The 15,937-nt window shown below is 41.3% G+C and overlaps 1 protein-coding gene and 2 pseudogenes across 2 annotated transcripts in view; all 3 read right to left on the reverse strand.

Moving 5' to 3' along the window:
• Positions 1–192, reverse strand: part of GPATCH1 (G-patch domain containing 1) — a 36,088-nt gene extending 35,896 nt beyond the window's left edge. For both annotated transcript variants that reach the window (XM_039888597.1, XM_039888598.1), the window contains exon 1: positions 78–192. In XM_039888597.1, coding sequence (XP_039744531.1) covers positions 78–150 — 73 coding nt within the window. In that variant the 5' untranslated portion in view covers positions 151–192. The remainder of the gene's footprint in view (positions 1–77) is intronic.
• Positions 193–9,962: 9,770 nt separating this feature from the next.
• LOC120622792 (PHD finger-like domain-containing protein 5A) lies at positions 9,963–10,261 on the reverse strand (annotated as a pseudogene).
• Positions 10,262–15,101: 4,840 nt separating this feature from the next.
• Positions 15,102–15,220, reverse strand: LOC120580997 (uncharacterized; annotated as a pseudogene).
• Positions 15,221–15,937: the final 717 nt, after the last annotated feature.

A 15,937-nucleotide genomic window follows, 5' to 3' on the forward strand; every position in this document is an offset into this window, starting at 1 on the left:
ACAGGGTTATGCTTTTTCGTCCCGAATCCTGGACCCCCTGTCTGTTTTCCACAGGCTCAGACCGATCTGGCTCGCACCTTCTTCCAGTGGCTCCAAACCCGTCCCATAGCTGACCAAATCCTCATCGCTGTCACTGTCCAGCGCCGCCATCCTGGTCCCTTCCGGGCCCCGCCTCCTCACTACGGAAGCCTCAACAGGCCAAAAGATCCTGCTCTTTCTCCTCCGCGAACCTAAGCCTCTCGCCTCGGATCTGGGACTTCTCAGCCCTCTCTCGGCAAGGCGGACCCCACAGACACAGCCTCCGAGGCTTTGGCAACCACGACATTCTGTCGTAGCTCCGCGGTGAGCCCGTCTGGAGTAAACGCCTGAAAGAATCTGGAAGCCACCCAGCTGTCCCGCCGCAGGGCGGGCTCTCAGTGTTCTGCCTACAACCCCCACGCCCCGGGGCCGGTTCGCTTGCCAGCAGACACTGCTCCTCAGAACCACCACACGTCCCATCCCGCCACCTGCCAGGAAAGTGCCTGTGCTTCCAGGTACACACATGTCAATACACACAATAGCCGTCATCATCACTAATATTACGAGTATGTCACCCGGTTTGTATATCGAAAATACACACACACACACACACAGACATGACACACACACACACACACAGAGTGTATGTCACCCGTAGGTTTGCATAACTGGAGTCCCCTTCCCGACATCTGGAGGGATTCACAGACACGGGAACCCGATACCCACGGTGAAGACAGCTCGGGACAACATTTGATCAAAAAGAAAAATAAAAAGGAGACTAAAAGAAAAGGAGAAAAAGAAAAAAGTAACAAAAGAGGAAAACAGGGATAGAGAGGGAAGGAAAACTGAAAAGAGAAATGGGAAAGAAAAAACAAGCAGACAAGTAAAGGGTTCCTGCGAGGTGGGTGGGGGACGCCGAGGGCTCCCTTATTGAACCTAAAGCAACAAACATCCGTCAAATGGGGTGCTGTTATCCCACCCCAACTCTCATATTCTACAGAAGAGAAGAATGCAGCTCAGCTAGTAAGGGGTGAGGCTGAGATGAAAACCAGACCTTGGGAGCTCAAGTTTTCAAAATGAGGGTCAGAAGGCTGTGAGTCAGAATCACTAGGATGCTGTTAAAAGGTCCCTCCCACCCATCTCCCAGGCCTCCTGAATCCGAATCTCTTGGAGTGGGCTCTTCTTTGAGCACTCCTAGCACATCTGACTTCAAAGCCTTTGCATTCACTGTTTCTTCTGCTTGGAATATTCTCCCTCCCAGAAATCACAAGACTCACCTTGTTCAGGTCTCTGTTCAAAGGTTACTTTCTCCACGAAACTTTCTTATTTTAAGAACAATCCATACGCGCTTCACTTTTTATCTCCCTTACCCTACTTTACATTTTCTACAATACATATCTTTAACACACTATATAATTTGATTTACTTTATCATGTCTGCTGTCTTTCTGTATTGGAATGTTAGCTCCACAAGAACATAGATTTAGGCCAGGTTTTTTTGTTTTTATTTTTGTTTTTTGCTTTGCTTTGCTTTATCCTCAAAGCTTAGAATAGTGATTGGCAAGTAGTAAGCACTCAATAAATAATTTTGAAAAAAAGAATGAATAACTAGTTAAATAAGTCACAGTACGTGATTTTTTTTTTAAGTTTTTTAAAAAAAAATGGATCTTAACACATAGCCACGGAATTGTTTGACAAGTCTCCCATCAAGAAGTGGAGTCTGTGTCCCCTCCCCTTGAAGCTAGTTTTCATAAATAATGTAGGGAGGAGACAAGAGAACCAAAGTGTTAAATCAAGCTATATTCAGAGACTGAAATATGCTGATCAACCAGGCCATAAAGATACCTGCAAAACAAAAGATTTCTGCTGGGATTGCTAACAACTCATTTCTCACACCTGTGAAGCAGAAACAGGGAAAACCAGTCCTTAAGTGGTGCCCTACACAAAATAAAATCATTCATTCCCTATGGCTTAAACCATAGCAAACCTATGGATTAAAGGCTGGGAACCGCCAGCCAGCCTTTCACACTACATATTCTTACCTTTTCTCACTACATACTCTTCCCCTTCCCTTTCCTCACTGTATGTCCATATCAAAGTAAATGGGTAAACAAAGTCTTTAAATTGTAACTCACAGGAACTAAAGAATGATACAAAACTGAATTTCCTGAACACTAGGGGTCCCTCTCACTGTCTTTACTCTGCCTCTCAGTATCGTTCTCTCAGTATCGTGCCTTTCCTCTCTCTCTCACTGTCCTCATCTCTATTGTCTCTGTCCCTCTGAGTCTCTCAGGCTCCCTCACTCTCTGCCTCTGAGAGGAGGCCACGCTCTAACTACAGAGTGTTACCCCTTCTCCAATAAACTTTCCTTTTGACTCTAACTTTGGCGTGTGTGTTGAATTCTTTCTACACTCTCTGCCAAAGGACCCTCGTCTCTCAGTACAGGACTTGGTCTCCCCCAATTCAGAGGCATTTGCCCTGTCCTGCATCATGACATCTTGACCAAAAGAACATACTGAAAGTGGTAATAAAACATTTCCCATGTCCAACTTTTAAGAAACTGGCAGATTCAATTTTCTGTTTCTTGGGATGCTGGCCCTGGGAACCCAACCTCCTTAATTGCAAAGGCATAGAAGAAGCTGCAAAACTGTCATTCTCTGGAGAATTTGATATCTTGCTTCCCAGCAGCTCTCAACAGTTTGGCTCAAATAAAATCTTATAAAAATGCCTTACAGGTGTGGACGTTCTGACATCAACACAACCTAAACACCTAGTACCTTTCCTGTCTTGTTTAGATACGCAAGAAGACACAAACCTTGGACTCTTATCCAGAAACTGCAGATAAGAAGATAAGATAAGTCAGCTGGGTAGGAAGTAATTTCTCGCTTATGGTCTACACATCAGGGCTGACAGTGGGATGGTCACTCACAACATACAAAGATACCATTCTATATGTTTGGGAATCAACGTCACTTTTTTTTCCCCATTGTGCTTTCTTATTGAAATGTAACATGTACATAAAAGTGCACAAATCATAAGCACAGTTTTATGCATTTTCACAAAGTGAATATACCCACGTAACAACAAGCAAATCATAAAATAGAAAATCTCCAGAATCCCAGAAGCAATAATACCAGAATGGACTAATTTTGTCTGTTTTGTACTTTATAAAAAATGGAATCGTACAATCTCTTGTCTGGCTTCTTTTGCTCAACAATACTTTTGTGAGCAAAGGTTTTTCTGGCTGGTCAGATAATCAAATTTACATGAGACAGATTAGCAGGAGAAAAGCAAATTAAGGTATCATAACATGTATACTTCCTGAATACATGAGAGAGACCCAGGAAAACTGAGTAACTCACCAAAATGGCATCACCTTAAATACCACCTTCAGCTAAAGACAAAAGAAAGAGTTGGGGGTAGAGAGTCAGCTGTGGGAGGTTACCAGAAGCACTGTAAGCAAGGATAACGTTGTTATGCAGATGTAAGTTCTAACCTTCTCCATTAATAGTGAAGGTAAGCCTAGTACAGTGAGGGAAACATCTTACAGAGATTTCCCATGTAAATGTCCTTTTACTAAGAGTAACTTCTACTTGGTTATCAGAGCGTCTACCTTGTCTGCTGTTCCTTAAAATTAACCAACCTAACATAATCAATATCCAAAAGAGGCATATTTTGGGGTGGCAAATTCTGCTCTCCTTCTGTCCTACCTTTGAAACTTCAAATAAGAATCTTCGCATTCCAGAAACTAAGTTGATATATTGTTATATATCTCAGTAAACCAGCCTCAGTATTAAGAATAGTTCAGTTCAGTTAAACAGCTGTGTCTCATTTTAATGCAGGACAGGGAGAATTCCTCCAAGTGGGGACTCCAGCCCTACACCCATTGAGAGAGAGTTCTTGACTCCTCACAGGAAAGAATTCAAGTGCAACAAGAATTAGAGACAAAAGGAAAGTTTATTAGAGAACCAGTAATGCTCCACAGACAATGATGTGGTCTCCTCTTAATGTAGGGAGGAGGCAAGAGAACTAAAATATTAAATCAAGCTATATTTAGAGAATGCAATATGCCGATCAGCCCTGTAGCCAGACCACAGGAAGCCTGTAGAACAAAGGAAGATTTCTGCTGGGATTGCTAACAAACCATTTCCCCACACTGTAAAAAGAAAACAGGAAAACAGTCTTTGAGTGGCGCCCTACACAAAATAAAATCCTTCATTCCCGATGGCTAAAATCATGGGGAACCTAAGGATCAAAGGCTGGGAATTGCCAGCAGGCCATTCACGCTGCATATTCTTACCTTTTCTTGCTACAGACTCTTACCCTTCCTCACTGTATATGCCCATATCAAAGGAAAATGGGTAAACAAAGTCTTTAAACTGTAATTTCACAGAAACTAAGGAATGATATATAAACTGAATTCCCTGAACACTCAGGGTCCCTCTCAGTGCCTTTACTCTGTTTCTCTCCCTGTCTCCATCTCTCTCTCTTGTCTCTGTCCTTCTGAGTCTGTTCCAGGCTCTCTCACTCTCTGCCTCTGAGAGATCAATCACGCTCTGTCTATGGAGCATCACCCCTTCTCTAACAAACTTTCCTTTTGACTCTAACTCTGGCGTGTGCTTGGGGGAAACTCTCAAAGTCAGAGAATGAGACCCCAAGTGTTTGAGGAATTCAGTTTATATCCGTTTTCCTTTCATGGGATGAGTATGCAGTGTTAAAGGTACAGGGCGTAGTTGTGGGTAATCTTCGCAGGAATCTTCCTGTAGGTTCCCCCATGGTCCGATTGTATGCTAATCAGCCAGATTCCTGTGTCCAGCAGCACATAACAGGCTCTGGATACAACCTGGTTTAATATTTCTTCAATTTGTGTCGTTCTCGTGCCTCTTTCCTATGTTATTTCAAGAGGCAGTGATGCAGATGCACTCCTAAAGTTAGGCCTATGTCACGTAAGCAAGTAGTCAGGTATTTAATAAGGGGCAGTCCTATGAAAACAAAGTAAAACAAAGGTTAATGATTGGAGCAGACTATAATCCTAGTTTATGAGTGCCAAAGGCAGGCAGTCTAAAAGATTTCTAGATATCAGGGTGGTAGCATCTTTTGCAGTTTGAATGTCTCAGTCAGTGATGTCATCAGATGTTCAGGTAAACTCTCTACACAGCAACAGTCAGGAAGAGTGTCCATATATATATATAAGCTGTTGTGATTTCTTTGAAGTTTATATCTCATTATTTAGTTGAAGTTTTCAGGACTTCAGGAAAAAGGCTAGTCTTGAGGAAGGCTGGATAGACAGGCCAGGTATCTCTAACAGAAGAGGAAACGACAGGAAGAGCTGCAATGGCCACGAGATGGAAGACAATTTAACACCAGACTGACCCAAGATTGAGGAAGAATTGACCTGAAAGTGACCCCAGGGCCATTACATAAACATCTGCATGTCATCAGCACTGCAGAGTGTAGGGTACCCATCATGAACCTGATGCCATGCCACTTCTGAGACTGACTTATAAGGCCAAAAAAGAGGGAGGATAACCATTTTGGAGAAAACCTCACCCCTTACTCAGAAATCTAATGAATATTTTACCAGAACCCTCCTCAGGTTCTTCCCTTAACCCTTGATAAAAATATAAACCCACCCCCTAAGTCACCTCAGAGATGCAGCTCCCTCAGGAGCTCACCAGCAGACCCTCAGGCACGTACTTTCACATTCTCAATAAACTGGCTTCTTTACTCGGTCTTGTTCCTGAGTCTTTCTCGCAACAAAGACAAGAACCCAGAGGTTTGGGATTGAGACCCTCTCTTGGAACTCCCCAAGCCAGAGTCGATTGGCATCAGTTTTTAGTTCACAGGGATTCCAAATCCAAGGATGGGAGAAAATTGAAAATGTTAGTTTTCATAGCTAAATATTTGAGAGGACTCGAATTCAGGAGGCAGTCTAGTTTATGGCTAAATAATAAAAGCCTTAAGGAAGTTAATAGGACTAGAATTTAATATCCATAAATGTGTATTGTAGTTTCTATTGAATCGTAATTTTTCACTTTAAAATCACCCTCACGTTTACTAAAGATAGCCAAATAAAGATTAATTTATTTGCAAAATAAGTCTGGTTTCAATAAACGTGGCCTTATTGTTTGTATAAGTACAATAAGAATAGCAATTGACCATATAGGCTCTTTGAAATCCACTTTACTGGAATTTTTTTTTCATAAGGAATCTACAAGTTGAACTTTAAAAGGCCTCTCGAGACCAGAAAAGCCAAGGCAAGGACTTGCCATCTGACTTTTCCTGGAATACCCTTAGATTTGGGTGAATTCCTTTCTTCTCAGGTCTTAAACTAGCCTTAGGTTCCTGCACCTGCCAGAAAGTGACCTTCCTTACTCATCTGGTAAGGTCACTGTGAACCCTATAAGCAAAATACCAGGCAAATTTTACAAGCAGGCTTCTGTCAACTGAAAAATATTGACTAGGTGTTTCATTACCAAAAGGATTTATTTAGGATAAAGAAAAGGTTGCAACCCAGAGCATGCACATGTGGCAAGCCATGTGCACACTATGGCCTGTGAGCCAAGATGGAAGGGTATTTATTTATATAAGGGAAAAGGAAGTTAAGGGAAGAGGATGTTAGAACCATAGAGCTTTATTATAAACATAGAGTTCTTCCTGTAGGGTTTTCAAGTGTAGGGTTTTCAAGTGTAGGGTTCTCAGGATTACGCAGAGCACAAGAACTTCCATAAGCCCTAGATCCTCCCATAGACTCTCAAGACTGATTATATTTGCTTAAAGTTCCAGTTCATCTTTATTGCTTCCATAAACCATTCTTAAGTCCGTCAAGCTGTTTGGTCATATCTGAGTCTATACATGATATCAAACATGATATTCCAGTCAAAGCCTTGGTAATACAACCAGTTTCCAATTCTGTCCTGTTACAAGAACAGATTCTAACTGAACTTATGCAAATAACAATATTGCCATGAAAATAAGAATACTCACTGAAAGTTTCTGAATTCAAGAGGGATGAGTTAGGGAGAAAAAGATAAATTTTTTCAATTCTGCATACAAAGGTATATTTTACCGAATTGCTCTAAATCATAGCTATCTTAAAAGGGAAAAAATTTCCTTAGATCTGAAAAACAAAAGATTAAAGGGCCAGCAATATTTCAAACAAAAATCAATAAATATTATAATCATCCTCATCAGTCCATGCAGTCCCACATAATTAAAACTTGTCCTGCTCAAATTCATTTTCTCCATTAGCTGATTGAGAGTGATAGGGACAGTAATAATTCCTAGAAGTTTTCAAGGCCTTCATCAAGATTCATATGATGTGCCCAGTGAAGTGGGTGTCTCGGTCACTAGAGGTTGTGTAAAGCGTACCCCAAGTAAGAAACATATCTTCTAACAGTTCCTTTGCCACCGTGAAGCATCAGCATTTGCAGGGGAAGGCTTCGACCCACCCAGAAAATATACATACAACAAGAACATACTGATAACCTGTACTAAGTAGCAGTTGAATGAAGTCCAGCTTAAAGGCACAGTGGTGGATGAAGGAATTCAAAAACTGAAAAATAGAGTTTGCTAGGGAGTCTAGAAGAACCACGTGACCATTTGGGGTTTCGAATAGCCCCAACTATTCACTTAATTTACAGCCATTATTTACCAATACAATATATCCTAGAAGTTTATCATCACTTATTTGTCAATGTTTCTCATTCAATATACCAAATAAGCCTAATTAGTTTAATATTTCTCTCTTATAAGGGCAGCAGGAAGATCCTTTAAAATGAAGCCATGGGCCTTTCGGAAATTTTCAGTTATTTTCATGTTAAGAAAAAGGCTTTTTAAAATTTTAATTTTGGGAAATCTGTTTAAAAATAGCAAAAGGTTTTAAAACACTTGAATAGGATTATAGGTCATTATGACACAATTCTTAATTATCTATTTAACCAAAGTGATGAGAAAAGATTTCAATGACAAATACAGAAAGTTGTATACTTGTTAGCAAAACTTAGCTCTTACTATTGAGAAGATTCTGTTTTCTTAAGTAATCAAGGACCTCTATAAGACAACATAAAACACAGAAAACTATTTGGATAAAACAGAATCTTTGCTTTCTAGGCAGAATACTTTTCACAGTATCTTACCAAGAGTAGACCAATAGTACAGGAAAACTTTGTCCTTTTAACAGAGGAACCAAACTCTAATTCTGCATCAGCTTACTTTTGATATTTAAATTCACATAGTTAATTAAATTCATTCCAACTGTATTCAGCTTGACCACACATAAAATTTCCTTTCTCCAGATTCTTTTCATAAACCTTCATCTTTCCTTGTCCCTTTTAGTTTGTCTCTTCTTATTCATGTAGAAATAACCAGCTTATTTTAGGATAAACCACTTTCCTTTAATTCTCTCAAAAATGTATCTCCAAGGAATGTCCAAACCTTTAGAGAATTTTTCATAAGGGTTTATTTGAGCCAAACATGCCAGGAAGCAAGATCTCAAAAGTTCTGGCAAATGACAGTTTCATAGTTCTTTTTATTCACTTGGAATTAAGAAGGGAACATAAGTGATATTATGTGAAGGTGGAAGAAAGCAAGTCAAGAAATCTCTATGATTGGATTACAGGATAGTTAACAAGATCACGGGATCCCTTGAGGGTGATTACACCTCTGAGGGGTCTGGAAAAGAATATTACTTCTAGCATTTGGAAGATCTAAATGCGCAGGAACAACGGACAGGGCTTGCTTAAGGCAAAGATAAACCTTGTACAGACCTGGGGTAAGATTATCCATCATGACCTGCCCAGTTAGGAATTTATGAGCAGAACACCCTATGAGGGTACTTTCAGTCACTGAACTTGTGAGATTTATTACAGAGCCCACTTTTTGTTCACCTACCTTCTTTTATTGAAAATATATATTATTTCCTTGCATTCAAAGTTGTGTCTTCTATTATTGCCAGTAGTTTCAATTACATATATTGGAATTTTTAATCTTTAAAACATTAACTTCTAATGAAAACTAAGTAATTAGCTTCCTTTAGATTGGCCAATTTATGAATACATTTCATAACCTCTAGAAACAGGCTCTTACTGGTAAATATATTTCATATTTTTAGAAACATACATTTCCTCAACATAGTACAAAACATTTTTATTAACAGAGAAATTTATCTTTTCGTTTCTAAGTTTTTAGAAGCCAAAAGTAGGTAAACTTAGACTGATTTAGCAAGTAATGTTTCAGTATTTTATCTTATTTGAAAATAATATTGATATTTAATAATTTCCACCTTTTCACTTAATTTAACAAAACTCTAAGTTTTCAAATTACCAAAAGCTTCTGGGAGCTATTCTTTTTTTTTTTTTTTGGATGACCAGAAAATAAACACCTATTAATACAATAGCAACAGAAAGGGTTTTCAATTTCTTAGAAGAAAAAAAAAACCATGAACAAGCACCACCTGGTAAGTATTACAAGATTAAATGCCCACATTTTATTGTTCTGAGAGCTCCCTACCACACTGCAGATGTTTCATCAAGGACAACTGCCATCAGAGCCACTGTAGGACGTTTCTCACTGCGTGTAGCTTCACAGTCAACTCCTCAGAGAGAAGACTGAAATGGTACTGTCCCTGTTTTAGAAGCTCCTAGTGTATGGCAGGAACTTATCAATGTAGAAAACAGACTCTTGCCTCTTGAATTCAAGAAAAACCGTGAACTACTCTATCATTTTTTTTTTTCTGATACAGTCTGCCAGAATGCTCTGTGAAGACTCATTTTCCATTCCTACCACATTATCTGGGTGAGAGGAGAGGAGGGCGGAAAGGTGCCAGTGCACCAATAGGAGATTCGGGTGACAGTCTGCGCTCCACTCCCTTTCTGCTGGCAGGAGTAGGTATCTTTTCTGGCATCTACGGCAGCTTGTTGTGGGGAGGAAGAGGCCGCCCATCCATCACCTCTTCTTGAAGTCATATTTTTTCCTTTCATAAATGACATCTGTCTTAGAGCTACCCAAACTGACAATCTTTGGGCAACCACCTCTATCCTTTTCCTAGATGGTGCACTCCACGGATTACACACAGCCCCTGAGAGGAGCCAAAAGTTACATTCATCACATATATGCTCCAGGATTCATGGATACACGTAGGTGTCACAGATCACACACCTACCATCACATTTTTCACACGCTCTTCCGATGGCAACACCAGTCTACTTGTGGTAAAAGATCAAGGCCAAGTAATGTTTAGCCATAGTTCATACTTAAGGGGGCCGCCGAAATTATTCTTAAGTATATTTACTATAACACAGAATCGTTGCTATAAAAGTTTTTACCTAAAAAGTTTTATTCCTACTTACATCTATTTAATGGATGTACCCTTAACAATTATGTTTAGGTTACTTGTGAAAACTTCGTGAGATATTAAATGAAGTCAGCCATCATTCTAAGTTATTATTTTTGCTAACAAACTTATAAGCTTAGATAGAATAAAAGTAGTATATTTAATGTTGATAACTGTAAAGATGATGCAGGACAACATATTCCCCAAAGTTGGGAAGAGGGAAGACCAAGCCTTGTACAGAGAGAAGAAGAGGTCCTTTGGCAGAGTGTAGAAAGAATTCAACACACGCCAAAGTTAGAGTCAAAAGGAAAGTTTGTTAGAAAAGGGATAATAGTCCACAGAGTGTGCTTTCCTCTCAGAGGCAGAAAGTGAGAGGGACAGTGAGAGGGACAATGAGAGAGACAGTGAAAGACAGAGTAAAGGCACTGAGAGGGACCCCGAGTGTTCAGGGAATTCAGTTTATATGTCGTTCTTTAGTTCCCATTTCCTTTGATATGGACATACAGTGAGGAAAGGGAAGAGTATATATATCCCCAAAAGGTAAGAATATGTAGAGTGAAAGGTCTGCTGGCACTTCCCAGCCTTTAATCCATAGGTTCCCCACGGTTTTAGCCATAAGGAATGACTCTTGGTTCCTGTTTCCCCTTCACAGGTGTGGGGAAATGGGTTGTTAGCAATCCCAGCAGAAATCTTCCTTTGTTCTGAAGGTGTCCTCCTGGCCTGGCTGCAGGGCTGATCACAAATTGCAGTCTCTGAATGTGGCTTGATTAACATTTTAATTCTCTTGAGTCCTCCCTACAATAAAGACATGCCTGTTTTAGTTAAATCAACAAACTAAATTAGCTTTAATTTCAAATTTTTTTTTTCAGGCGAGGCAACCCAAGGTTGACTTCACAGATTGCAAGAACCTTATCAATTTACAATCCCTTATTTTTCATTTTTTATGCCTACAGCACCCGGTCTTCCTAGGTGGTCTCCTATCCAAGTACTAACCAGGCCAGGCCCTGTTCAGGGTGGCATGGCCAATGACTCAAATATTTTTTCCAAGTCATGTGAATACCAAAAGCATTTGGCTTATTTTCTATATTTCTGAGAATTTTAGCATATCCAATCCTTAATTTATATAAGCACTGGTTTGTTTTGTCGATGTAAGAAATGTCCAAACCTGTAGAGAATTTTAATAAGTTTATCTGAATCAAACTGACAATTGCCAGGAAGCAAAATCTCAATGGATTAAGAAAATGCTCCAGAGCATGGCAGCCTTGCAGCTTATTTTATACAAAGGAGGAGACAGAAGGCGGGTTCATTAGTGGTAGGTTAAGGGGGTGGGAGAAAGCAATGCAGGAACATCTCTGGGATTGGATAAAATGTAAAACAAAGAGACACATACTTCTTTTCCATTGGTGGGTACAGGAGAGTTAATAATTAACATTTACAACACAGAGATGGTGTGTGGGGAACAAGATAATTAGGAGGAGTTCTGTGGTCTCTGTGCTTTGGGGCAGTGGGTTGTACCCTGAGGGGTCTGGGAAAAGGGATTACTCTGACATTCCAAGGGTTTGTTATCTTAGACAGGCTCACTTAAGGTAAAGATTGACCTTCCTCAAGAAAGCTACAGGCCCAGGGTGTGACAACCCATCATAACCGGCTTTTGGTTAGAAGTTTTTTGTTCAGACTATGCAGTGTGATTACTTTCGATCTCTGAGTTTGTAGGGCCCACTGCTGAATTCAGTCTGTGAAGTCAATCATGGATTGCCTTGCCTGAAAAAAAAAATTGAAATTAAAGCTAATTTAGTTTGTTGATTTAACTAAAACAGGCATGTCTTGATTGTTTATATGCTGGCCTCCCCTGAGCTTGTCAGGTTAGTATGTGTTTTTTTTTTGGTCTGAGTTCTTAAGCCCGTCAGTTTTACAAATTAGCAACACCATCTGGACATTGAAAATACCACACATATACAACACACACACACACACACACACACACACACACACACACACACACACAAACACATGAACACAAAAACAGATGCAGAGACCTCATGCCTTCCATAAAAGTGGGATCTTCCAAATGACCTTCCCCCTACAACCCTTCTTTAAAAATAAGAATTAAATTCCTCAAACTTGCAGTTTAAAAAGATAACCTAGATAAGAGTTCCTGGAGAAGACCAGTTATTTACATCTCAAAAGCACAGAGAAAGAAATGCAAGTTCCTCCTAGAAGGACTTTGAGATGAAAAGGGTGGCTCCAGGATGCTAAAAAGTCCTGTGCTCCTCTGTAGCACCATATGGCTTCAATTTCTAAGAATGTTTTTCATAAAAATTGCAAAATTGAGTCTATAATTTACGACTAGTAGTTTCAATTATATATACTGGAATTTTTAACGCTTAAAACTTAAAACCTTTAATTCACTTAAGGATTACCTTGTAATTTCTACTTTTAATTTGGCAAATTTCATCAGATTCTCCAGGAGGAAATGTATGCTGGGCTGCTCCCTGTTAACCTAAAAATAAAGGCCAAAGTAAGAGGCAACAAGCATTTATTTGAGATCCAAAAGAATAGCTATTCCGGAAGCACTGATTAGACAGAAACCCAAATAGTATTTCGTTTAGAAAGGGAAGGCAAGGGGTCTTTATGAGAAAGGGGAGGGGGAAAATTGCATCAATAGAAGGAAAGCATTTCTATAGGTGCAGATAAGCTATAACACAGTGACGTAAATTCTAAAGAATGTTTTTAATCTTCATTCCCTAGCCCTGATATCTGCTTTCTTGTTATCTTTGCAAACAGTTGTTTGGAATACAATGCCTCTTTACACCCAGCCCAAAGGTTATTTTGACCAGTTTTAACATTCCAAGGGTTCTAGGAGTGAGCTGTGTACAAAGTGGGTCCTCTGGGATGGCAGCTCTGGCTCCATTTTAAATTATATTATTTTTCACACCCTGGAGAAGCTAGTGCTTCTTTTGTCAATAAGCAGGTGTTAGGAGGTGAGACTTGCATTTTATTTGGAAGAACTGGGTGCCTAGACAGTCGATTGCTGGCTTCAGCCATGTAGAAAAAACAGCAACTTGATAAAATGGTTGTCTGCAGTTGAGATTTTAATGTTTTGCCCATCTCTGAAATTCCCACGTCACTTTTTTGTTAGGCGCACAGGAGCTCATTTGTGTGCTTGCAATACATGCCACCAACAAAATTGACAAGTAAGAGGTTAGATATTACTTTCCTGCTGGGCTAGCAGCAGCAGCAGTTTCTTGGTCACAATAGGATCAGAGATACGGAGTCAGGCCTGTGGGTCCCCTTGCAAGGAGTCATGAGAATGTTTAATTCTGCACAACCCCGAGGAGTGACGCTCAGGTGGTTCACATAGCCAGGAGATGCCTGCTGGGACTCAAGTGTTTCTTTTCCTCCAATGATGCCCAGGAGCTAGTCTTTGGGTAGGCCAGTGTGTCTTTAACAACATGCTTTCTTCTCTTGCTCTTCCTTTTTAATGAAATAAGCAATTCAAGAAGGCAATGATGTCAGGCTAGATTCAATGACAGATTTTGGTGTTCATTGTGTTAACTTTTACGTGTATTTCCCTATATGGCAAAGTGCTGCTGGTTTTCCACTAATGATTTGTTTAAATAAAGTAAGTAAATTTAGAAAAGACTATTAAAGTCAATAATAGTGCAAGTGTGACATGCATATGTGACAAATTGTAAAGTAACTGGAGCTTCAAGGTGGTAGAAGATGACTGGAGTCAGCAGGCCAGAACTAAAACTGATCTCAGCCACAGAGGAGTGTGCCCTTGGCCACTTCACTCTTCAAATGAAGACCATTTAATACACTTACTTGAAGAAGGGTCATGAGAATGAAGCAGAATATCTACAAACTTTCTGGCTAAAGTAGAGGTTCTATTATGGATAATTAGTAGTAGCAGTAGTAGTAACAGTCGTAATATTACAAATGTAGTAGAGTGACCTGCCACCTGAAACGGAAGCAGCTGTTTGTAATTCTCAATACCTGGGGGCAATACTTTTCCAGAGCAATGGATCAATTATAGGGTGACGGGCATATGATGAAATTAGCTTGATACTCACTTCTGATGCTAAGAGAGAAGGGAAGTTTTTGCATCTGCTAGGGTTTTTCATATTCCTGTCCCAGCACTGAGCTGGTTAGGGCTCTCCAGGTTCTTAGAATTAAAACAATTCTTTATGGAAATGCCTTTTCATCTGCAGCATCATGGAGTTGGCAGTGACAGGTGGATTGTTTTGAAATTGACTTGATTGTTGGTTCCTAGTTGTTGCTACTATTTATTTTAAAACTTTTGAACAATCCTTTTAAATTTTTATTTTATATTTTTTAAGAGAAGTAAACGCTTGGCTTGTTTTGAAAGCAGATTGTTCTGTTCTACCTATAGCATCTACCGTGACCGCCAAACGCAGTGGCAACTGCCCAAAGGTGTCTCCTGTTTGGGGAGGGGTTTTGCTACTGCTGGGCATTGGCCTGGAGGGGCGTCCCCGGCCCCCCGGCTGGGGGGCTTCCTGCTCCCTCCTCAGGGTCTGGGACTCTGTTCTGCCAGGCATCTGCCCTGAGCCTGTCAGTCTACCCGTCGGCGGTGGGTGGCGAACCCAGTCCCCAGAGACTCCCTTTCGCTAAGCTAGGTGCATCCTTTCGCCCAGTTAAGAGCTTTAATTTAATTTAATTTTTTTAGGCGAGGCAACCCTTGGTCGACCTCACAGATTGCAAAGACCTAGTCAGCTTACAATCCCTTTTTAGGTCTACAGCACCTGGTCTTCCTAGGTGGTCTCCCATCCAAGTACTAACCAAGTCGGACCCTGCTTAGCTTCCGAGATCAGCCTGGATCCGGCTTGTTCAGGGTGGCATGGCCGCAGACCCAGCTAAGAGCTTTAACACGCACTTTTGTTATAATGCTTTCGACCAGCCAGAGAGCGGGTAATGCGGCCCCATTTTGCAGTTGAGAAAGCTGAGGTTTGAAATGGTGGTTAAGAAACATGTTCAAAGATACCTGCAGAGTCTTTCCAGCACAAAATCCTTTCTGGGGGTCCTTCCGTAGGTGGACCTCCTCTCCCAGCGCCCTCTGCGATCCCCAGAGGATCTACCTAGTCTCTGCAGCGAGGGTGGGGGAACAAGAGGTTGACTGCCGCGCCGAGTAATTTGGCCAACTCTCCCTCAGAGTCCCCAACTTGGCCCGGGTCCCTTCTGGCGGGAAGGTATTGCTGACCACTCGGCCCAGAGCACTGCGCTCCCGCTGCGCCCTGGTCGTGGCGTCAGGTCTGGTTACTGTCCTCCCGCGTCTGCGCTCCTCCTAAAAAGGGCCGCGACTTTACCCGTGCGCTCTGCATTTGCCCTCACCGCTCCAGACAAGGGGCCAGGTTCCCAGCCTGGGCCTCACTGCGGCCGCAGAGACCCCGGCCCACCCCTGCACCATAGGGATGACACCGCCACGACGTCCAGATTACGTCCCTGAGGCTGAGAGAGGGCGAGCGACGCGCGCAGGGGTCCCAGCTCTCTGCGCGGCTGGCCTCAGGTCTGGGCACCGGGCCTGCTCCACCAATCAGGCGCCGGGGCGGGGCGGGGGCGGGGTCTCGGT

The sequence above is a fragment of the Pteropus medius genome, unplaced genomic scaffold (assembly GCF_902729225.1).
Source record: "Pteropus medius unplaced genomic scaffold, Ma_sr-lr_union100, whole genome shotgun sequence".
NCBI classification, from domain to species: domain Eukaryota; kingdom Metazoa; phylum Chordata; class Mammalia; order Chiroptera; family Pteropodidae; genus Pteropus; species Pteropus medius.